The sequence below is a fragment of the Artemia sp. Qi Xiang Cuo genome, chromosome 6 (assembly GCF_049724085.1).
Source record: "Artemia sp. Qi Xiang Cuo chromosome 6, ASM4972408v1, whole genome shotgun sequence".
NCBI classification, from domain to species: domain Eukaryota; kingdom Metazoa; phylum Arthropoda; class Branchiopoda; order Anostraca; family Artemiidae; genus Artemia; species Artemia sp. Qi Xiang Cuo.
In genome coordinates this window covers 78972606-78998535 of record NC_142799.1, presented here as the reverse complement: position 1 = coordinate 78998535, position 25930 = coordinate 78972606, and the positions used below count along the sequence as shown (strand labels likewise).

Here is a 25930-nt window from a genome sequence, read left to right as displayed (position 1 = left end):
ACTGAGTTACCAGTCCTAAAAATAGGGCAATCTTACAGCATCGACAATATCTTTGAAAATGTACATGGAGATTGTCAAAAGGGCACATCAGGAATATCTTGGAAAGGACTTACCGTGTCAAGCTGAAACTTCCAGCGTTGAAACTTCCAGTTTAACATGAGAGGAATTTTCAACTGAATAAAAGGTATAATGTACATGATTTTACTACTATTAATACTACTTCTATTACTGTTACTACTACTTCTAATAGAACACCACTACTGCTACTACTGCTACTACTACTAGCACTACTACTATGATGCTAGCACTGCTAAGGATATAAAGATGAAAATTTGAGAGAATATTGAGGAAAAATTTGAACTAAATCAAAGCAGACCATGTACATGCAGATTGTCAAAAGGACGCGTATCTCAGGAATGGAATATGATACTAAATTTAAAGTTTCAAGGAATGCTTAAAGGGGAAGATCAATTAACCAAAAGGCTAATTGGACACACTACTATAAATGCTACTACCACTGTTACAGCACTACTGCTACTACTACTTCAAATAGTACTTCTATTAAAACTTCTGCTAAGGCTAAGGGTATTAAGATAGAAATTCTAAGTAAGGTAAAAGGGGAAGTTTAACTAAATTAAAACACACTAAGAGCATACAGTCTATCAAAAGGACATATCTTCAATATCTTAACAACGGCTAATTGTGTCAAGTTGAAACTTCCAGGGCTTGACGAGGAGGATGTTCAACTGACCAAAAGGCAATATGCTAACACTACTGCTGTTAATAGAACTACCGATATTATTGTTAATGCTGCTGCTAGTCCTACAACTAGTACTACTATTACTCCTAAAACGTCTACTGTGACTATAATTAAAACTATGGCTAAGGGTATGAAGATGAAATTTTCTGGGAATATTAAGGGTGAAAATGAACTGAATCATAGCACGCCGTCTGCCTCCAGGTTGTCAAAAGAGCGTATTTAGCAATACCTTAAGAACAGCTTGGTGGGAGGAAATGAAATATACTTGGCTTATGACGTTGGTAAACTCTAGGATGAGAATTTTAGATAAACTTTCTACGAAAAATTTAATAATAACTGGAGAGTTTAAAATTTCACAAGGTAGAGGATGGATGAAACGATTTTAGGAAGATAATTTTGTGAAGTTGTGGATAGGAAAGAAATTTAAAAACATAGCTAGGAATATGAGTGAAAATGATTTATGTTTAACAGAGAGCAGGATGGACTTGTATAAGAATTATCTGAGAGATAAATCATATGAAAAAAAGTAAAGAAAGCATTAAAATACAAAACAAAGGAGGAGTGAAGCGGAAGCCCTGGATAAAATTGCCGAGGATCTGGAAGATGCAGCTGGACGGCATAATAGTAAAACACTGTACCCTTATGTTAATAAATTGGGAGGGAGTAGTCAAGCAGGACTTGTCCCAATTAAAGATATTAAAAAAAGGAATGTGGCCACTTTTGGAAATAAGGAAAGAGTTAAACAACATTATGAGAATGTGCTAAATTGGGATAGGGTTACAGGAAAAGATAGTGAGGAAATTTAACAGTTTATAACACCTTGGATGCCGAGGAAGATTTATTTTGTGAGGAAGAACTAGTGACAGTACTACAAGGATTAGAAAATAATAAGGCCCCAAATCCTGATAATGTGGTAAATGAGTTTTTTTTTTTAAACAGGGTGGTTATGAGGTTAGAAATAAGCAACCAAATAATATGAAATATAATTTTTGAAAAAAGGGAAGTACTGGATAGCAAAGGTGATAAGAGTGAGTGTGGTAATTAAAGAGACATTAGCCTGGTTTCTGTAGGTAGCAAATTACTTAGTATGATGAAAGTTTTTAGACTAAGAGATGATGTAGACAAAGAGTGTGATTTTAAAAAGGGTCAAGGATGTGTAGACCAAATTCACACTCTTGGGTTACTTATTGAGAAGTGTCTGAGTCATAAACTACCTTTAGTCTTAAGTTTTATAGATTATGAGCAAGCATTTGATTCAGCTGATACAACAGAATTAGTAAAGGTCTTATCCTTGTAGGGTATACTAGACAATACACTAAAGTGATAAGTTCTATATACGAGAATAAAACTGCCGTGACTAAGGTAGGAAATGAGGTTAGTAGCTGGTTTCACATTAGTATTATGGGGGGCAATACTACCCCAGTGTACTATTGGAGTTGCTAGCCTCTTGTATCCACCTATACTCCCAATATAACCCTACTCCGGTGTACTATTGAAGATGCTAGCCCCTTGTATCAACCTCTATTCCTATCACTGTGCAAAATCGAAATACTTAACCACACGAGAAAAGAAAAGCTCCGACTTTGCCGTTGACGCAATAAAAAATTGCCGCAAAATTAATTCAGTCAAACGAACGCCGCCGTCTCTATCGGTGGTGGCCCGCGTGTGACGCGCCAGAGACGTTGTGATACTTCGGTGGTGGTCAACCGGGCCTCTCGTTGGCGGCGTTCGGTCGATGCACCGGCGTGGCGCCGGGGTCTAATGAAGAAAAGCTTATACCCCCCTCTCTTGTGTCTGTAGGCCCTAACATATACACAAAAAGTTCAGTAATTGGTTTTAGGTAGCTGGTTTAGCTGGTTTTAGGTATTTTATAACTATTTCTCCATAACAGTAGCCACATAATGCCAAATACATAATGGGCAAATTGACAATTTATATATTGCTTCATTAGATTAAAAATTAACACGCCACTTAATATGCGTTTTAATGCTAATTCCGAATATGTAAATCAATATGTGTGCTATTGTTTGCAGAAGAAGCAGCCCATTCTGTTTCGGACAATAACGTTAAATATCTCAGTGGCTTTTATATTGAATTTTCGCTTACAGCATTTTTAGGACGTCCATAAATATATTGGGTTTCAACCAGTGTTTCCATTAGCTTCTTCTTATAGTCCGTTAACTATCGGAAGTTATCCGTAGAAAATACGTGATTTTTGTGCCATAAAAGTCTCATGGTCCAAGTATATGACCGCAGTAGCCCCGCAGCTGTTTCTTTCCTAATCGTTCACAGTTACAAGATTTGAATTTCGTCCAGATTTGAAACTTTTTTCTCTTTTACTTTTGTAAGTTCTCAAACTATTTTTTATAAGGGTTTTGCTCAAAACCCTTATAACACAATCACCCACGCCTCCCACATCCTCCCAGAACTCAGGCAAGGGTTGTAAGTTATTCCCAGGTGACAAATAAGGTTCTTATGGAAGGGGCTGTCGTATAAACTTTGGAGTTCATTGGCTCTTTACTGAAAAATATGTGTCTTGAATAATCTTGGAAAGAACTAATAAAACTGAACTGATTATTTCAAATATAATGATATTAATTGCCTAAAGCTCATCAGTTAAATAGTTTATTTCACTATAATTTTCATTTTATTTCCAGCTTTGTAACAAGCACAAAAGAAAACACTTGTCATATAATTTGTTTTCAGTAAAACGCCAATGACACAGTAGGCTTTATACTTTTACAGTTAGGGAAGGGGGCAGTAGCAAAACTCTTGTTTTAAGTGTCTTTTGTTAGTTTTAACCCTGTTTGGCATATTCAATTTAAATTTTACTCGTTTCAAGATTTATTTATTCACTTATGTTAGTATGTGTTGTATGTTTGTTTTCTATGATTGTTTGTTTAATTTCTGCTCATTTTGGGTTCCATTGGCCTCTATTTTTCTTTAAAAAACTTCTTTTTCAGAAATGATTTTATAGATTAAAAAAGATAAATAATCACATCAAAATTAATGTAACATTTACTGATATAGATAAAAAAAAAGTATAAATGAGTATAAACTAAAATGAATAATAAAGTCAACCTTAAAACGCTAAAACAGAAATTACTAAATACAAAAGTAAGTTAACTGCCCTCGATCCTGCCCCTAAATCTTTTAAAGGTTACTGTATCATTTGCACTTTACTGAAAATGAAATACATCTTAAATAATACGATTTTATAATTATGGCAATCAAAAATCTAAATATTCTGTTAAATAAAAATTTGAATTGTTGGAATTTTCAGGAGTTTAAGTCATTACACATAAACATTCAGTTCGTTTTCATTGGTTTTTTCCAGTTATTTTAATGGTGCTTGTATGATGAAATAAACTTAAGTACGATAAAAATATAATACTTTATAAACAAATTTTGGATATATATTTTCACATTAGGGGGGGATAAAGTATAGTGGATCTGCATGTCCAATCTGTTGGCAAAATTATTCTGCAAATTATGAAATAGGAATTGTTTTCTAACTTCTCACTGCCCAAATACTTTACCGTCCCCCCTCACCCCCATCCCCTAGTGTGCAAATATATAGCCCAAATTATATATTTTCCATCTATGCTGTCACTTCTCTTTGTCTTGTCTCACGCTAAGGTGAAAGAAACTAACGAAAAAAAGCCGGTTCTATAATGCGTCAATGAATGAACAACTTGAGCGGTAGAACTATATCCTGCAAGTATCATTTTAACTATTATCTTGATTTTATTTTAATGTTTAATTTTAGACAAATATTTTCAATTTAAATAATGTGGTAAAGGACTCAGACCGTTAGCCTTAGATAAGAATGTATCCAGGATTTTTTCGGGGACGGGGGGGGGGGGGTTACAAAAAGTTTAAAAGCGCATCAAAATTTGTTTATATTAGTTTTTGTTGAGTTTTTACGAGTCGGACAGAGATTTTGTCGGACATCACATTCTCTCCGCACTGTGTTACTCCACCAATAAGCTCAAATATTATACTATTGTTGCTTATGGTTGAAGAACAATGACCTTTTGACTCACTCAGATTCTGTGACGCCTAAATTTGCCTTTCTTTTACATGGCGAGTAACTTTTCTGATTTCAACTATAATGAGGATTAGCATATCCGTTCACTAATTAATCTATTGTGAGTTTTATTGACTCAATCCAAGATGGACTCAATTATTGACAGTGAATAGCTTCAATAGGTTTTTATGGCGGCACTTGAGAGTTTTTTTTTTCTTTCGTTTCGACTCCTTATCTCAGCATAAAAACAAAAATTTCGAACATGGTTGGCATATATTTTCTGTCCATATTATTTCTTTACTACTCAGCTATTTTACTGAAACTAATAGGGTAGTATCAGCCATCAGATTAGTCTAGTTTTTATCGCTTCATCCTGTGGTCATCCAGTAACATCCATTTTCTTGATTTGATTCATATCTCAGGTGAATACTCTCGCAAAATGACATTTGAAATGAAACGAATTGACGGAGTCTAAAATAAGGCTCGTTTCTCTTTGACGAGAGGTCCTTTAGGAGTTGGCCAATCTTTTGAACGTCAATTTAGTTGACAAACAAATCCTGATAAAAAAAAAATATTAGAAGGAAATTTTTGAGTTAGAAGAAAGGATAAACTGTAAGAATATATTCAATTCTCAAGAAATTGAAATTTGTAGAAATATAATCATAAAATGACCAAACTGTAGTTGAAGAATTATTTGGAAAATGGTAAGAATACCTACTACTACTACTTCCACCACTAACAACACACTGTAGCAATAAGCCACCTGAGGACTACACAGATATGCACGCTCCTCCTCCATCCCAATCTATTTAAAACCTCTCTCTTTACACCCTCTTGAGAAGTCCCAGTTTCCCTTAAGTTTTTTCTTACGACCTCCTTCTACCCAATTCGGAGACAAACTGCTTTTTATTTGGCCGATCTTTGATAATCTGTTATTCTTCATCCACAAAACTTGTCCTTAGAAAGCGGGATAGAACCACATTTTTCGTACAGCTTATTGGTTAAAATACGGTCTATCAGACGGGTATCCATAAAAATCCGTAGACAATTTCTCTGGAAAACATCTCATAGATCTTACTCCGTCTTTTGGAGCACCCACGTTTCAGAGCCATAAGAATAAATAGCCGTAAAATACTTATATTATTCTATTATAACTGTTTCATGTTCAATATTTATGCCTCTATATATGGGACAATCAAGTGGAGCAGATACTATTGCACCATAAAACTGATTTGTTAATGATTACACCATAAAACGATGGTGTATCATTACAGTAAGTTCGTTAATGACCAAAACTGGACTAAGGTGGTAATAATAGGAAGGACTTTTTCAAAAGCAGAAAATACAAATGGCAAATACAAATGGCAAATATCTTTACATAAAAACCTATTAAACTTGTGTTAAACGGAAAGCATCTGCATAAGTCCAGAGCTTTGTTGATAAAAACTTTCAGTCAAAAATAGTAATTGAACTATGGATGTTGTTATGTTCATTATTTACCAAAAATAAATTAATTGATGATCAATTTTAAATGTTCTTCCACCTCAGCCAACTTATGGAATGGTATTTTTTTCAAACATAGTACCAAAAAATCTTTTTACTCTTAGAAAAAGTAATTACAGAAAAACTGTTTCACATTGATTTAACTCACTCTGAAAAGAAAAGTGACAACTGCTCAGGACTGAAGTCCAAAGGTTGGTAGACAGACCTTAATTTGAGAGAGAAAAAAAAAGACTGGATTAGATAGAGATTTCTTACTCTTACCAAGGAAATTTACGACTGAAAGTCGTATACTGACTGACTTAGAACTTGATGGTCTTGTTCTATTTATTAGTCTATACTAAATAAACAGTGATGGGTTTCCTAGCCATATCACATAGAACAAAGAGTCGTAGTAACTTAGGGAGGGCTCATCTGAGCACAAATTAAACGCTATAGTGCCCCCTCCAAGGGCCGAAAGTGATCGAAGGGCAACATGACAGCCCTTCAGTGGCCCTTGTTCTCTGGGGCCCTCAACCTTACCTGGCATCAGATAAGAATTTCAATACAGTCACTTATGTCAAAATGGCTGAAAGGAGCTCTCTTTGGTCATCCACTGAAGGGCAACATGACAGCCCTTCAGTGGCCCTTGTTCTCTGGGGCCCTCAACCTTACCTGGCATCAGATAAGAATTTCAATACAGTCACTTATGTCAAAATGGCTGAAAGGAGCTCTCTTTGGTCATCCACTGAAGGGCAACATGACAGCCCTTCAGTGGCCCTTGTTCTCTGGGGCCCTCAACCTTACCTGGCATCAGATAAGAATTTCAATACAGTCACTTATGTCAAAATGGCTGAAAGGAGCTCTCTTTGGTCATCCACTGAAGGGCAACATGACAGCCCTTCAGTGGCCCTTGTTCTCTGGGGCCCTTAACCTTACCTGGCATCAGATAAGAATTTCAATACAGTCACTTATGTCAAAATGGCTGAAAGGAGCTCTCTTTGGTCATCCACTGAAGGGCAACATGACAGCCCTTCAGTGGCCCTTGTTCTCTGGGGCCCTCAACCTTACCTGGCATCAGATAAGAATTTCAATACAGTCACTTATGTCAAAATGGCTGAAAGGAGCTCTCTTTGGTCATCCACTGAAGGGCAACATGACAGCCCTTCAGTGGCCCTTGTTCTCTGGGGCCCTCAACCTTACCTGGCATCAGATAAGAATTTCAATACAGTCACTTATGTCAAAATGGCTGAAAGGAGCTCTCTTTGGTCATCCACTGAAGGGCAACATGACAGCCCTTCAGTGGCCCTTGTTCTCTGGGGCCCTCAACCTTACCTGGCATCAGATAAGAATTTCAATACAGTCACTTATGTCAAAATGGCTGAAAGGAGCTCTCTTTGGTCATCCACTGAAGGGCAACATGACAGCCCTTCAGTGGCCCTTGTTCTCTGGGGCCCTCAACCTTACCTGGCATCAGATAAGAATTTCAATACAGTCACTTATGTCAAAATGGCTGAAAGGAGCTCTCTTTGGTCATCCATTTCAGCTTTTCATATAGTCGAGCAAATTTTCACAAAATTCTGCTTTATGTGTGTTAAGAAACGTAAGAAATAGATTTCCGACTGCTGTCGAGAACTAATAATAATAATAAGATTCACATACCGTGCAAAGAGAAGTGACAAGTCCTTAGAACTGAAGACCAAAGGTCCCAAGGCAAGACTTGAGTTCGAAAACAAAACATAAAACAACACGATCTTATCGAGATAGCTCTGGAGTAATCTTTCAATTACTCCATCAGTGTCACATGGTTTTTTTATATTGTGGATTATAAATATATTACTATTATTGTTATTAATAATATTATTATTATTATTGTTATTGTTGTTATTATTATCATGGTTATATACATTGTTAGTATTATTATTGTGTCTATTCGTACCAAAGACACTCACAACTGAAAGCCATATTCTGACAGATTTAGAACTTAACCATCACGTTCTATGCGTTTGCCAAGGAATAGTAGAAAGTGACAGGTCTCCAAAGCACTATTTTTATAATTATTTATTTTTTCCTACTACGTCATATAGATCCAACATCCATAAAAGCTTAGGGAAGGGCTTTTTTGAGCGCAAGACAAAAACTATACCGCCCTATTCAAGAGCCAAAAGTGATCAAAGAGCAGCCTGGCAGCCTTACAACGCCCTTTCTGCATTGGGTGTCCCCGTTTTCACATGGCTTCAGGTACAATTCATGTGATATTTTACTCTTGTTCATTCAGGTGATATTTTACTCTTGTTGGGCCTCTTTACTTCTTTTTTTATTCTACATTGTGGCGCTCCTGTGTTATGCAGTGGTTTCTGCCACGGGTCCTTCAGACACATCATTCTACTCACCATGTAATTTTGCATATGTAGGGCCTACTTATTACAGCTTTGGTTAAGGAGGAAAATTAAATTTGAAAAAAAAAATCAGCTGAAAGTAAGCATCAATAATAAAATATAAGCAAAACAAACATAAGTTATTTCGTCCATGCTGGGGCTACCCCCTCCTCAAGCCCATGCTCAATATGCAAAAGTTATTTTAGGCACATTTAACTAGATTATTTCCCCTCAAACTTGATAGAGCTATATACGGTCTAGTATAATCGTGCATCAGCTACCATGATGTAGGATCAATGGATCTTTATGCAGGCGGGAGGGGGGGGAGGGGAGTGAGTTTGAAGTAAAAGTATACTTTTATAACCAAATTTTTAAAATTTAGAAGCAGGTTCGGTGAGGGGCGAAGGGCGTAGAAATTAATTTATAATCTCCATTCATTCTTGGGAATATTTTGTATTGAGTAATTAATATGGGAGCTGCCGGACGATAGCTCCCCTCTTATTACAGAAATATTTCTGTATAATAATAATTTAAAATTCATATGCTTACAGCTGCAAATATTTGAAAGGTGGGGGGGGGGGCATTGTGAGCGCATCTAAACATATCTCAAGAGATGGGGGGCATGTGTTACCTGACATCAATTCTGTTGACCTACTGAAGAGTGTTGGTTACTGACTGATTTTTTTGCATTCCGAAGATGATTTTCCTCTTACTCTCTGAAAAAATAACTGAATCTTTAAATTTTTTTTCAAAGGTAAAAACGTGTATTCACGAATATACGTGTTTTTACCTGAGACGGGTTCATACGAGAACAAGAAAAATGCCAATGGTAAAAACGCATACATGACATATAGCAGTGTTAGCGAAGTCTGGTATTTATTTTAGTTACGTAATCGGAAAGAACACTATCTAAAACCCGTCCTAACAAGCTTTCAATCAATCAATCAATCAATTTATTCAATCAATAAACTCAACAAAATACACTTCAATATAAACTCCCCCGTAAGGCTCTATGGCCAGGAAAAAAAAAAAACAGATTAGAAACAAAAATGAAACAAATACTGAAAAAACTAAAACATTTTCAAAATCATACATTCACACCTTTAAGAGACTCAACACAAGAAAGAAAAAAAAACAAAAATAAAAAAAAAATCAATAAATAAAAAAAAACATAAAATAGGCTACAATGATCCACATAAAAATAAAGAAGCAAAAAAAAATCCAAAAATCATAAACTAAGCAGGGAACTAACAAGCAATCAATTTATTCCGCGTGGATCACCCTATGATCAATCAATCAATCATTTTATTCAACCAATATATTTACGACAAAAAACATATCAATATAGAACCCCTCGTAAGGTTTTATGGCCAGGAAAAAAAGGGGAAAAACCTAAATGGCATAAATACTAAAAAAAAAAAAAAGTATTTTCAATATAATGCATTGCATTTCAACCATTCAAAGACGCAACACACACACACACAAAACAAAGAAGAGAAAAAAACAACAATTAAAAAACCCAAACAAAAAGCGATTTATGAGACCCCCCCCCCAAACAAACAAAAAAAAGATGTAGGACAATCCAATAAATTAAACCAAATTCTAAATATATATTTGAAACCAAACCACAAAAAATATTAGACAAACTCAGTACCCCTCACAACAAATGTTTCCAACCCAGGCTAGTGTCACCCCCCCCCCAAATAATAATAGTAAAATTAACAGAAATATATTTAAACATGAAAAATCAAGACATTAAAAAATTTGTTAAGATTCTTTTGAAAGTACCTAACGAGTGACATTCTTGAGCTGACTCAGGTAGGCTATTCCAAACGATATGACAAGCAGTTAATGGACTAAAGTCAGACCTCACCGATGGAGTAAATAAAATATTAATATTCCTTGAATTGCGAAGATGATGCGAAGACCTATCAGTGACGAAAGAAGCAGTAGTTTGAAGGGATGTGGGAACATCATCATGAATTTGATGAAAAGTGAAAGACGTGCACGAAAGAATGTAGAGAGACTGCAAATCAAGTAATAGGCTAGTTGGGTTAGCTGTAGAACAATTTGTTTCCTGTATAAGCCTTCTTGCCTTATCATATAACTTAGAAAGTGGTTTCAAAAAAGAAGAGAAAGTTGACATCCATATTGTAGGGCAATAAGAGACGTAGGACTGAACTAAGCAATGGAACATAATTTTTAAAACTGATCCAGGAAAAATGTGTTTTAACTTCCTCAAAATTCGAAGACTCCTTGAGATCTTCATATTAATTAGTCCAATATGATGCTTGAATGAAAGGTTTTCATCGAGAAGAATACCGAGAAATCGGATATATCGTTCCTTATGTCTACTGAGAGAGCCCCTTGAAAGCTGGTTATTAGTGAACTCAGGGCACGCCAGAGAAATACGGGAAAAGATTACGACTCTCTCAAAAAGGTCAACTAATTTGGGAAGCATCTCAAACTCAGTTCTTACTACAGTACCAATGGTACTGTCATCAGCGAAAGCAACGAGAGTGTCCACATCCTGCGAAAACGATGGATTTTTTTTAGCATTAAAAGATTCAGGATGACATAGACGACAGCAAACTGTAGGTTTTTGATTCATAACCGCAACTTCAAGGTCATTAACAAAAACCATAACAAGAAACGGTCCAAGAACAGAACCTCGAGGAAAACCAAACTCAACTTCAGACAAAAAGGGGGAAAGGGAATCTATGGAGATAGTTCTACCTGACAAATAGGAATCAAACCAAGTATGAACATACCCTATTACACCATTTTGTGATAGGTTATAAAGCAGAATATCATCAGTTAAAGAGTCAAAAGCCTTACAAACATCTAGGAATATAGCTGCAGGAATCAAACAAGAGTCAAGCGCGGTGTGGAGAAAATTTCAAAGACTTACACACGCATGCTCCGGAGAATGTTTAGCTCGGAAGCCAAACTGAAAATCATGAAAAAATCTTTTAGCCTCTAGAAAAGCAAGTAGACGGGAAAGCATGGTTTTTTCAAAAATGTTCCTAAGAACCGAGAACAAAAATACAGGACGAGAATTAGATGGATCACTTTTTCGTTCACCTTTATATAAAATGATTACTCTAGTTCGCTTAAGACAACTGGTGAAAATCCCATTTTCAAAAGAAACAATCATAAGCTTCGTCAAAGGAGAAAGAACTGAAAGAAGAAGTATCTTAGCTACCACAGATGGAATACAGTCAGGCCCAGACGACGAAGAACCCTTCAAGCTATTTACAATCCTGGCTACTTTAACATAAGAAGCCGGATATAACACCATCGATTTGAGACAAGGTGGACCAAGATAAGATTTGTAATCTGGTTGTGACTGTGAAGACCTGACTGAAGAAGCAGTGGTTTTCCCAATATTGGCAAAATATTATGTAAATGCTTGTTGAACAGATGGAATACCCTCAACAACCACATCCCCAACTACTAGACTTGGAGGGATAGAAGAAGCCAGAGAAGAACGTTTGAGGACGGAATTGATCACTTGCTAAGTTTTTCGAATATCTTTCCCACAATCCGAGAATATTTTGGAATAATAAAGGCATTTAGCCTTCCGGCATAAGGAATTGAAAATATTCCTGTAGAGTTTGAATTGCTGAAGACGTGCAGCATTCAAAGATGGCTTTGCTGCCTTGAGAGCTTTCCAGAGATTATTTTTTCTTCTCTAACTCTTTAGAAGACCAGGGGTCATCCATGGGTTAAGAAGAATAGATCTTTTTGACTTTGAAGTAGAGGAGGACAGAGCAAATACGTCAAAAATAGATCCCTTCACTGACTCGTAAAAGTAGTCAAACTTTGAACAAAAATCATTATAGTCACCAAAAATATTCCATGTCTTCTCAGCTAAATGGGATCTAATGTGGGTCAATTCATTCAAACCAAACCTAAAATAAGCTGAAGCAGATGATGGAATGTCCTTATTCAATGTTTTTTCAAGTATAAAAATGGAAAATACATGAAAATGGTCTGAAATATTACTCACTACAACAGATTTCCGAACCAAATTAAGAGACGAATAATTGTTATCAATTAAAGACGCTGACGTATCAGTTACACGAGTTAGAATACAGGTTGTTGGTAGAATCCCAGCAGTGAGCATATCTGCGAGAAAATCCATTGTAGTAGAGGAAGCCATGTCAATTAGATTTAAGTTAAAGTCTCCCATTATTACAAGTTCACATGGACGTCTGCCTATTAAATCCAAGACCTCATCAAGGACCTGAAGAAAAGAAGGGACAGATCCACTGGGAGATCTATAAATATTACCAATTATTAAAACCTTATTTTTTAAATTGATTTCAATAAACTGGGATTCAAATACCCCTTCGTCATTCCTTGACAGATCGCTTCGAACAATATAGGGAAAAATATCATAAATATACATTACTATTCCCCCCGCCCCCTTTGCCATCCTTCTGTGATTTAGTCGCTCCATTTTGTAACTGGGTATATTTAAAAGCATTTTATTGCTAGAATTAAGAAAAGTCTCACATAATTCGATAACATCGGGTCGCCCATCAAAAACTATCGGCCTCAACTGATCAATCGATGAGCAAAGACCCTGAGTATTGAGTTGAAGTACCGAAAAATGATCATTTCGTCTAGTAGCCCACTTTAAATCAGAAACATACTTACTATTAATTGAATGGGAAGTATTTAGGGAATTTCTTTTAATTTGACCAACATAATTATTAATAATACTCAAAAAATCTAAGGGGTTTCTTTGTAACTGAAGTAAACGCCCATCAAGGGAGTAAAAATCCCCTAAGCCTGAGTTAAAAAAATTCATATAATTTAAGGAGACTATGTATCAAACCTGCACCGCAACACACACAAAATAAAAAAGATAAAAAAATAACTAAGAGGCTATAAATAAAAGCAAAAATAAATAAATAAATAAAATCACAACAATCATACCAATATTGCAATACTGCAAAATACTAAACATATGAAAAAAAAAACTTATTTTTAAACACTCTCGGCTAGAGTATGAATTTTTCTAGTGACACTTTCACCGTTAGGCCTTGCCAAAATTTGTCCACGATCAGTCCAAACATTTCTATGTCCAAATTTGTCCGTAGCAATATATATTATCTCACGTCGCCTCTTTGTCAATGCTTCGGATAGAAAAATCCCACTGAAAGCTAACCTGGCTTTTGTTTTGAAGACTTTCTTTACTTTATCTCTATTCACAGATTTAACTAAAACCGGAAGGGGTTTGCCATTGAGAGAAGCATTGGTTAAAGAAGGAGATATTTTGAATCTGTAAACATTCGATATCTGGATAACATTAATTTCAGTCAGGTTTATTTTGTTTACGAAAGCTTGCAGGATTGTTGATTCGAGGTCCGTTCCGGACTGCTGATTAACACCATGCTTAATTAGCGAATCAAGCAGCACTTCTTGTTCAAATGAATTTAGTTTCATCTCAATTTTCATGATTTTCTCTTCTTGATTTATAATTTGGTTGCGAAGCGTTTTCAGCGACTGTTCCATTTTTTCAAATTTTGGTTGATAATCAAGAGTAATAGCGTCATCATATTTGACAAATAATGTCGTGGGATGACTGGCTGAAAGAATCAGCATCCGAAAACCTTTCATTAACCTTCTTAGTTATATTTTGCATTAACTCTCGTTTAGTTTTTTCCAGGTTAAGTTCCGTAGAAGTGACTTTATCCATCAACGAAGCACATTCTCCTGTATTAGATTCCTTAATTGTTAATACATTATATGCCTTGGAAAGGGATTTAAAAATATCGGGCGAATTCTTCAATTCCTCAAATGCAGCCTTTACACCTGCAGTATGTTTTGTTGAAGTTCGGCTAACGCTTGGATTATATTCTGATAAGTTGGCTTCAACAAGTCTGTATTCATCATGTGTCCCATTGCAAAATACCAAATATGATGGCTTTCCTTTGCTGTCCTTGGACACTTTTAGTATCTTTACTGGCCAATGAGATAACTTTTTGAAGTTAGCTAACGCGATATCAAAATCTTTAAATGCAGGCATTTCCTATTAAGGAGAGGACAAAAGTAAAAGTAACTTATCTTTATGTAAGTTAAGAACCTTAATGAAAAATTTAGTTGAAATAATGCTCCAAAGATTCCATAGTATATATCCAAAATATTCTATATAATCCACTAATATCAGTCTATTTCAATACCAATTAGTCTGGCACCAAAGGTGAACACAGATCAATTTGCTCACAGTATGCTTATTCAAGAAAAGTCAATTGCGTAGCAAGTTTCACCTGTGTTTTCATCCGTTTTGTTGAAGCAACCAGTTCTTTATTGTTCAGAGACTATAAAATATCCTTTTTCAAGCTAGGTGTTCACTGAATGAATGCTGGTGAAATACTGAAATCCTGTTTTCACTTAAATCCTGTGTCTAATTTTGCGCAACAGTTGGGAAAAGTATCGCAAAACTTGAGAAACTTTGAAGACATTTTTCTCAGAATAATGAAAAGTGTATATACGCGCTTTTAACTTTGGAGGGCTGACTAATTAGTAAGCCTCTCTGAAGTCTTGTTTCAACTTGGCATCTTAAAAGCATAAATATCTCATATTTTACCGACAAATCAGAAAGAAAACCTGCCAAATAACCAAAGGCAAATAATTTTGACCGATAAATTACTTTGCAATGTTTGACCTGTTTTCCCCTTCGACACCAAACGAAAACAGGGCTTAACGGTCCCAGGTAATGGGGAAACAGGGTACAAACAAATTTAAGCGTATATACCATCTAAGACATATGACATTTTAGAACTAGATGGGAGTTAATTAAACGAGAACAGCGAAAATTTTAAAACAGAAAAATTAAATAGGCCTTAAAATGATTGTTAGAAGGCTCTTGAGAAGTTGTCTAACTTCTCAGTTTTCTGAGGTGCCATTTGCCACCTCCCTTAAGGTATTTATTAAATTTCCTCCCTTCATCATTTCTCAAAGCAATACTTGATTTCTAGAATATCGTTTTTACTCCCAGTCTGTATCCTCCCATAAAAAATGAAGGTTGCAAACCTTAACTATGTAACTCTTTGTGTTTTCATCCTTACTCTCCTATCCTTAGAAACTCTGGTAAAATTCTACTTTAGCTACTTTTGACTATCTTGGAAAGGGGTTAGGTAATAAAATGAAACTTTCAGGGATAGGTCTACAGGCTAAAGTATGTCCCGGGAAGATATTTTGAAGTACCCACCTCCGCTCCTTCTCCCTCTAGAGGGTCCTGACCTTTGATGACCTTTAAAAATATGTGAATTATAAAAATGAAACCTTGCAAAATAGATTTTCTGCTTAAATGAAGTACAACAAAATTTTTTCCAGCTTCACAACTTTGCTCAATCCCAATTTATAAGGTTTCAAAGATATGCAAATATATTTCCTAAATTTTGGAAATAAACTATTTATATGTCTTAAAATTCTGCTCAAATAACTGAAATTGCATTTTCAGAGCTAAAGCCAGAGAAAAAGAAACTAATAACTGAAAATTCAGGTAAAATGTTGTTTTGTCAAAATTTCAATGGGTATAGACCTGTCATGTAGGCAAATTTCATGACCCTCTAGAGGGAGAAGGAGTGGAGGTAGGTACTTCAAAGGACATACTTTAGCCTGTAGACCCATCCCTGAAAGTCTCCTTTTCCTAACCTAACCCCTTCCCAAGATAGCCAAAAGTAGCTAAAGTAGAATTTTACCAAAACTCTTTTAACTGTTCTATAAGTATATTTGTTGGAACATTCTCCTATCAGAATAGCCTAGTTATATTATGCCTATAATAAGAAATCTTGCGTTAGTGTTTTGCCATCTCTAGTTTACAGTTAAGCTTACTTACTCAGAAGGAAAGAATATAATTCTGGAAACAATTTCAAAAATACTTCAACTACTCATATCATTCATAGAAGCACTTTTACTTACTCTACTCCTGTCAACCCCTCTCCCTAATGTCAAGTTTACAGCCCAAATTATATAATTTACATGTATTTTGCCATACATCACCCTTTTCTTTGAATAAATTCAACAGTTAAGAAGCAACATTATGCAATTTGGGCTATAGTCTATGTTTACAAATTAATGGAAAGGGGGTAAGTATTTTAGAATTCCTTAAGTTTTTTTTTTCAAAATTATATAGGGTTTCCTTCTAAGTTGGCCTAACTGTAAACTAGTATCCTTCTTTTAATAATACTGCGAAGCTGTTTTTGAAATTTAACTTTGTTTAGTTGGTTAAAATTCCTTTTGAAGAGATAAATTTATAGGTTAGTTTTTTTACATTACTTTTGTAGACATGGTCAAAATGTACACAATTCCATAACTAACAGGAACAAGGTCAAGACATTGTTCAATTCCTTTTTGTATCTCTTTTCCAAATATAATAATCAATTTATTTGCAAATGCATCCTCTCCCTGATGGCCCCATATATAGCCTAAGGAATATATAAAAATTAGAAGAGCAAACTAGAACAGGCAAATTTTCAGTGTAGCAGCTCTCTAGAAGAAGACATGCTATAGCAAAAACAGAGCCATTTTTAATTTGCTTATTTTGTGCTCTTTCTTATGGTTAAAGTTACATTTGTGATAATTCTCTCTCATCCCCCTGATGTCCCATGATGGTCTCATCCCCCTGGTGGTCCTGTGTACAGGCCATCAAGCTAAACAAAACAATGAAATTTTTACTTTATAATATTTGGATAATTATCTTAATCAGATTATCATGTTTCCTTCTATTATCATTCATATTTTAGATTGATTTAGAATAGACAGCCCACTATAGCCCCCCAAAAAAAATTTTCACAATAGCACAAATACTTTCTTGTTTAATATTTTACAGCAAATGCTTATGAATTAGCAGCAATTGAGGAGTCTTGCTGTTCTTAAAAATTGCACCTTATGAATATATATACTGCTAGTAACAACTTGCTGCAGCACCAAGCCACCTTAGGTCAATAGAGCTTTGCATACTCCTTATTAATTTAAAAAAACAAAGTTTTTCTGAGGGAAGTAAAGAGCAAAGTTGAAACTCAAAATGAACAAAAATTATTATTTCATGGCCTATCTAACATATATTAATAAAACTAGTACAAATAAACCAACTAATTATGTTTCCCTATGCTTTTAGGATCAGGGGCAATTCTCCAGCATTTTATTGGGGGGGGGGGGGGCAAGAGGGGTCTATATCTGGATAGTCAAAGGACATGGGATATATAAAATTTTTTTCTCTACATTATTGAGGGGGGCAACTGCCCCCCTTGCCACCCCCAAACAACGCCCCTGTTTAGGATTATACAAAACTAGCACTTTACTGAAAACACAAAATAATATAGGAGTTTTGGTACAGTAAAAGCAAACCAATTAAGTTCACTTTTTATAGAATCAAAATAATATCAATCCCTTTTAGGATCAATTCCTTTTAAGATAAAGAAACAATCCATTTTAGGATTTAACTTTTTTTTTTTTTTTTTTTTTTATTTGGTATCACTTCTGCACAATGGCTCAGTTTAATGACTGGCTCTTGTTTTGGTTCTGAAAAGGACAATCTGTCATGATTAGTTTGTATGCAAGTTCAAAGTAAGGCCATCTTGATAGTATTAGGACTGTAGACTAGCTTTAGAATTTATATCATAGCTTCAGATTCATTCTTGTATAGAGAGAAATAATTGGATTTCCAGAGTTCATATTATGTCTTATTTGAACTCCATTTCAATTGATACTAAAGCATATTTCTTACAATTTAAGACTGTATATTACCCACTGTTGGTATTATAGCTGGTGAGAGCAAAATGCTGCTTGATAAATCAATCCAATATTTCTATATGCTGTTCAATTCCTTCGTGGTTATTAACAAATATTTAGTTTTAGTGTTATGTTTTTAAGATAATTTAATTGCATACTAAAAGTTACCAATGTCACAACTGGTGTAAGACTGGAGAGCTTTATAGATTCGTTTAGTGTTATCAGGCTGCATACTCACTTTTGACTCTAAAATCAATAATCCTGTTTTTTATACTTGACTTTTGTGTTTTCAGTAAAGCGCTAGTTTTGTATAATCCTAAAAGCATAGGGAAACATAATTAGTTGGTTTATTTGTACTAGTTTTATTAATATATGTCAGATAGGCTGTGAAGTAATAATTTTTGTTTGTTTTAATTTTCAACTTTGCTCTTTACTTTCCTTGGACAAACTTTGTTTTTTTTTTTAAATTAGTCTTTGTTCATTTTATGATTAAAATTTAATGTAGAAACTACGTTGCCATGATATTTTTTATTTATATGGAATATTGTATGTTTGTTTTAAGTTTTAATGGCACTCCTAAGTTTCAGTTGAAAACTTATTTTAATGTAGTTTCAATTATCACTGATCTAGGGGAGATAAGACACCTATAGAAAATACTGAAAACAACCTTGACAGCTACAAAAAACTTTCAGTCTAAAACATGAAGTTCGTCATCCATATTTCACAAAACAATACATGTTTTTTCAGGAATGTTTGTTTTTCAATGAACAAAAAACTGTTTTTACTTGGCCAACTTCCCCTCAAAAAGCCATAATGAAGACAGGGCTTGGTAAATCACCTACTGACTAGCCAAAACTAGAAGGCTACTGTAACAGAAAAGAGCTGTTTAAGGGCTCATTTAACAGCTTATATTTATACCTAATCACTTTTTATAAATTTGACTTGATAGCACATTCCTATAAAGTGCACTTTTGGTGGTTTTCCCATTTTGTTTAATGAAAAAAGTATCTTTTCCAATGAAATGCCCCAAAAAATGTGCTTTTTGAAACCTAGGCAGGAGCAAAAAACTAAGGGGGCAAGAACTTCCTTTCCCTGCAATTACTGCTGTTAGAACTAGGACACAAATTTCATTGCAGAGTGAAATTTAAAGGTTCAATTCAAAACTGTTGATCATTCAAGCTTAGTTTTTGGTAGATTTTCAGTTGAAAAGTTTAGTTAATTTTTTTTTGTGATAATCTTTTGCTTTTAAGATAAGTAAGCGATTTATGAAACTTACTAAGAGGGTCTGGAGTGAGAGTATATATGAGGGGTATAATAAACCTCCAGTTAGGGGCTTTGGACCATAATTATTGCAATGGTACCGTTTTATGCTTCCAAACTCTTCCAATTCAGAAGTGGTACCTAAAGTGCCATTTCTAGTGTTATATGGCACTCTTGAATGGTAAACTTGATAAAAAGCACGCAGATATGAGTAATAGGTTTAAAATGAGCGATTAAGCATCTCCCTATATTGCTTTTGTAGAACGCTAGGCCTGTTAAAAAAAAAAAACAAAAAAAACAGGAGACAGATTTAGTGGTACCGATGAAAAAAGTGATTTTCCTTTTTGATTTTCTTTTTTTTTTCAAGGAGGGGGACTGTAATTTCCCTGTACAAGGTTTTTGACCTTGCTGATTCCAATGGTACACTTTTTATTTTGATCTGACACCATTTTTGAGGGGTTTAATTGCCATAAATTTTTTTTGGCAATAAACTTTTACTTTACAGAAACTAACAAAAAATGTATTTAAAAAAAGTAATTGTAAAATTTAAAAGATAGTTTTTGTGCATAAATTTCTGCCTGTTCATTTTGAAGAAGAGAAAGCACAACTTATTTAAAAGTCAAAACATGTTTCCTCATACCTCAAAGCAAGTAGATATAAGAAATAGCTTTTGAACGAGCAATTAAGAATCTCTTTTTATGATGTTCTGGTAGCCTGCTAGACCTGTTGAAAAAAAAAAAAAAAAACGGGAGACAGATAAGTGCTACCAATCCAAAAATGTGATTTTCATTGTTGTTCAGGGAGGGGGACTGTAACTTGCCTGTACAAGGTTTTGAGCACTTTAATTTTAATGGTACACTTTTCACTTTGATCTGAAGCCATTTTTGAGGGATTTGAGGCTTTTTTCGAAATCACCATAAATTTCTTTTCGTAATAAACTTTTACTTTTAAGACAAACCGAAATAATAGTTAACATTCCTGAGTCAGTGTTAGATGGGGATTTTTTTTCACCAGGCAGTTTTTTTCAAAACGCAAATTTTAACTTTTGGTTACTATGGGATGTGGTTTGCTCTTTACTATGTTGCAGCTGCTGCTGAAACCATGATACCTTGCCCAGACATGCTTTAAAAAAATGAGCCTATAAAATGTCTGAAAAAAAAAACAGTGGATACCGATATTCCCGATATGATACATGCAATACCAATACGCACAATACCAATACCCGCGATATCGATACGCCCGATTCCACATACAGCCTTTCCCCAGGGACTATGGAGGGCCATATCATCATCAAAACCATATATATATATATTGGACCTTTGAACTATGTTAAACAAAATGGTCATCTCAAAATTTTTATAGGACTTGTTGGGGGGAGGGGGCTATTTCCCCTTAATCTTTTCGGTCACTTAAAAAAGGCACTTACAAATTTAATTCCCTTTTGAATGAGCTATCACACATCTCTCTATGATACTCTGGCTACCTCCTAGCCCTTCTAGAAAAAAAAGGGAGACAGATCAGTGCTACCCATGCAAAAAAGTCATTTTCCTTGGTGTTCAAGGTGGGGGACTGTAATTATCCTACAATAGGTTTTCGACCATGCTGATTCCAATGGTGCGTTTTTTGCTTCGGTTTCACGCCATTTTCAAGGGGTTTCAGTCTCTTTTTCGAATCACCATAAATTTCTTTTTGCAATAAACTTTTACTTCTAAGATTAACTGAAACAATAGTTACCATTCCTGATTCAGTGTCAAATGGCAATTTTTCCTCACTAGACAGTTTTTTTGAAAACGCGTTTTTAAGCTGCTGCTGCCACCATGATCCAACCCAATTTATTCAAAACCTATATCTTTACCTTTCCCTTAAATCTTTCCTTACCACATCCTTCCACCACTGACAAATTTAGGGAGTGGGGCCCGAACCCCCTTCCGAATTCCCCATGATGTTTTTTGAGAGTTTAATTTTTTAGTCTCTGCAGCCCTCTTGATTCTTTGTCATATACTGTACTTTGATAATATATTAAATGTCCTGCAAAGCAATACAATTTCTCCCCTTTGCAAATCTTTTTTGCTTTTATATATCTGTCTCAATCCTGAACTTTTAAGATCTCTCTTTAATCCTTAGCTGAGAGTTGTCATTTCCTTGGTCATTACATCCTTCTGCTCAAGTCTCTGGAAACTCTTATTTCATACCTATTGTGATTACATTTGATCAGGTTGAAAACTATGCAAGATTTTTTATTAGTATTTGAATCAACATGGCTCAGTGATATTTAATTTGAAGGTGAAAGAAAGAGGGTGATTCACTAATATTTAAAAAAAGAAAAGATATTGAAAGTTATCATAATGGGAAAACAAAACTGTCAACAATCTTCTTTTTTTTTGAGTGCATGTTGTTGAGGGTGGCCGGCGTTTACCCCCCCCCCCTGCGAATACCCTCCTGAAAATACCCCCACCCCATGGAAAATAAGGCTTTCCAAATTTGAGAATTTTATTTGAGTTTTTTTTTTTATTTCCATAGGGGGAAGGAATTTTGGTACTTGTGTATTATGCACCACTCACTCAAGTTTACGCCGCGTAAAACTTAAGAACAAACCTGTTTCTTTGTTAGTTATTTTCAGCTTAGCGCAAGACAACAAAAAGAGAAGTGACACAATATATGGGAAATACATAATTTGGGCTATATATGTGCACATAAGGGGGGGGGTAAAGTATTTGGACTGTTTCAAGTCATAAAAAAATTCTTGCTAGGTCTGGCCACTAAAGAATTACAGAACAATAGCAAGGTATCTGGAAATTGTGTTAACTAACAAAAAAAAGTAATCCCAATATAAAGTAAATATAATATTTTATTTAAGTGTTTTTTCCAAGTGTTAAGTGTTTTTATTTTCAATGACCATTTTTCCAAGCATTAAGTAGTATTATTAGGTTAATGTTTTATTTCATTTAAGTGTTATGTGATGATCGCTGATCAAAGTATGTTATTTGTGCCTTTAATTTATGTTTTTTACTATGTTCATGGCCGTATATTTGGCTTTAAAATACACTTCTCTATCTATCTATCTAATATGCAGAATACTTGTACTAATCACATTTTGCATGCAGACCCGCTATTTTTACCCCCCCCCCCCCTAATATGTAAATTTATAACCCAAATTTATTTCTAAAGCAACAAAGAAACTAACGTAAAAACTGGTATGTTTTCGAATTTTACACAGCGTAAACTTGAGTGAGTGGCGCATAATACACAAGTACCAAAATACCTCCCCCCTACGGAAATAAAAAAATAAAACTCAAACAAAATTCTCAAATTCGGAAAGCATTATTTTCCACCGGGTGGGGGGTATTTTCCGGGTGAGTATTTTCGGAGAGGAGGGGGGTCAACGCCTAGAACCATTGTTAATGAAGATTGTCATTTGACTCCTATTGTTCCAGTTGTTGAGGCAAGGGTAGCATGTAGCCTAGTTGTCTGATCTCATTCCTTTAAGCTTTATAATAAAAGGCTAATTTATAAGGTTCTTAATAGTCTTTCATGGGCCATACAATCAGAAAATTTTGGTTAACAATTTTGCTTCTTTTCAAACTACAAGTAAGATCAGTCTTCAGTAAAGTGCTAGTTTTTTAGACTTTTACAAATTTAGGGAGACATTACAAGTCAGTTTATTTGTAACAGTTTTTCAAAAATAGGTTCCATAAACTGCAAAGCAATAATTTTTGTTTGTTGCAAGTTTCATCTGTGTACTTTGCTTCCATCAGAAAAACTTTTGTTCTTTAATTATAAACCATGAAACTTGGATCTAATTAAAGTTACTTCTAAATGAAATTTTAATGAATCTGTGCTAATATGAATTAAAGGAGGATTTTACTGTTTTATTATTCTTATGTTGGTTGGAGAGAAGCTTTTTTATTGACCATTTCATTTTTTCAAAGAAGGAAAGAAAACAAGTACATTATTATTAGTCTTATTATTAGTCTTATTATTAGTCTTATTATTAGTCTTATTATTAGTCTTATTAGTCTTATTATTATTATTATAATTAGTCTATTATTATTATTAGTCTTATTATTAGTCTTATTATTAGTCTTATTATTCGTCTTATTATTCGTCTTATTAGTCTTATTATTATTATTATAATTAGTCTATTATTATTATTAGTCTTATTATTAGTCTTATTATTAGTCTTATTAGTCTTATTATTATTATTATAATTAGTCTATTATTATTATTAGTCTTATTATTAGTCTTATTAGTCTTATTATTATTATTATAATTAGTCTATTATTATTATTAGTCTTATTATTAGTCTTATTATTAGTCTTATTATTCGTCTTATTAGTCTTATTATTATTATTATAATTAGTCTATTATTATTATTAGTCTTATTATTAGTCTTATTATTAGTCTTATTATTCGTCTTATTAGTCTTATTATTATTATTATAATTAGTCTATTATTATTATTAGTCTTATTATTAGTCTTCTTAGTCTTATTATTAGTCTTATTATTAGTCTTATTATTCGTCTTATTAGTCTTATTATTAGTCTTCTTATTAGTCTTATTATTCGTCTTATTATTCGTCTTATTAGTCTTATTATTATTATTATAATTAGTCTATTATTATTATTAGTCTTATTATTAGTCTTATTATTAGTCTTATTATTCGTCTTATTAGTCTTATTATTATTATTATTATAATTAGTCTATTATTATTATTAGTCTTATTATTAGTCTTATTATTAGTCTTATTATTAGTCTTATTAGTCTTATTATTGTTATTATAATTAGTCTAGTATTATTATTAGTCTTATTATTAGTCTTATTATTCGTCTTATTAGTCTTATTATTATTATTATAATTAGTCTATTATTATTATTAGTCTTATTATTAGTCTTATTATTAGTCTTATTATTCGTCTTATTAGTCTTATTATTATTATTATAATTAGTCTATTATTATTATTATTAGTCTTATTATTAGTCTTATTATTAGTCTTATTATTAGTCTTATTAGTCTCATTATTATTATTATAATTAGTCTATTAATATTATTAGTCTTATTATTCTGTCTTATTATTATAGTCTTATACAAGTCTTATTATTCTGCTCTTTTACTATTCTGCTCATATTTGAAGTTTGGAAATTTGCTGAACTTTTCTCTAATGTCAAATTTGGTTGGCTTATAATATTCTAATTTACACTTTGTCCAAAGCTAAAAGCTATACATATTAGATTATTGTCTTGTAATGAAGTTGCTTCATTTTTTCATAAGGAGTTATAGCCTATGCAAACTTGCCATAGGTGGATATGTATTCACCCAAGATAAATGTAAAGCCCCACCCCCAGGAAAAAACTGCAGCTGAAAAATACACTTCGTTCTTGTTTTGCTCTCTCCATCTCCCCTCCCTTAAAAAATCATTAATATCTGCATGCAGTACACACAAATTACCAGTAATTCTTGTATGCATAAAGTGTGATTAAGATGTGCATCTAGTGCCTGTATGTACATATCAGTGATTTGTTCTGATCATTTTGTATAAATCAGGCTTCAATGTTTCATTTTTTCCCAGACATAAAAGGGGTGGTTGTATAAACTTTGGAGAGGGGCTCATTTGATTCTAGTGCCCTTTCTAAGAGTCAAAAGTGATCAGAGGGTAACTAGCCCCATGCGCCCTCCTTTTTCCCATATGTACTGATTAAGATTTTGAGATAGCCATTTTGTTCAAAATGCTTGAAAAATCAGATAACAGAAACTAGGGGTCAACCCCCCCCCCCCCCCCAGAGACCAGGGCAGGTGTTGTAAGTTATGTCACAGGGACATATAAGGTCCTTATGAAAGGGGTGGTTGTATAAACTTTGGAGTAGGTTCATTTGATTGGGAAATGAAAGTTCTAGTTTCCTTTTTAAGAGTCAAAAGGGATAAAAGGGCAACATCCCCTCCCCAATGCCCCCCTTTTCCCAAATGTATCCAATCAAAATTTTGAAATAGCCATCTAATTCAAAATATTCCAAAGATCATATATCAATACCTCCAGGATTGACACAACCCCACAAAAGCCAGGGGCAAGGGTTTTAAGTCATGCCCCAGGGGCATGTATGGTTTCATGCAAGGGGTGTGGTACAAACTTTGAAGTAGGATCATTTGACTGGAGATTGAAAGTTCTAGTTTGCCTTTTTAAGAGTGAAGATTGATTGGTGGGCAACTAGACCTCCCCCCCCCCCCCCAGATGCCTTATTTTCCCCAAATGCATCTAATCAAAATTTTGAGGTAAAAATT

General features: G+C 34.1%; 1 protein-coding gene across 1 annotated transcript in view; it reads left to right on the top strand.

Moving 5' to 3' along the window:
* The first annotated feature begins 15469 nt into the window (after nt 1–15469).
* The window catches only part of LOC148951634 (2-oxoisovalerate dehydrogenase subunit alpha, mitochondrial-like), a 55883-nt gene continuing 45422 nt past the window's right edge, over nt 15470–25930 (top strand). The window contains exon 1 of the mRNA XM_089090397.1: nt 15470–15584. Within this exon, the coding sequence (XP_088946523.1) occupies nt 15510–15584 (75 nt within the window). The 5' untranslated portion in view covers nt 15470–15509. The remainder of the gene's footprint in view (nt 15585–25930) is intronic.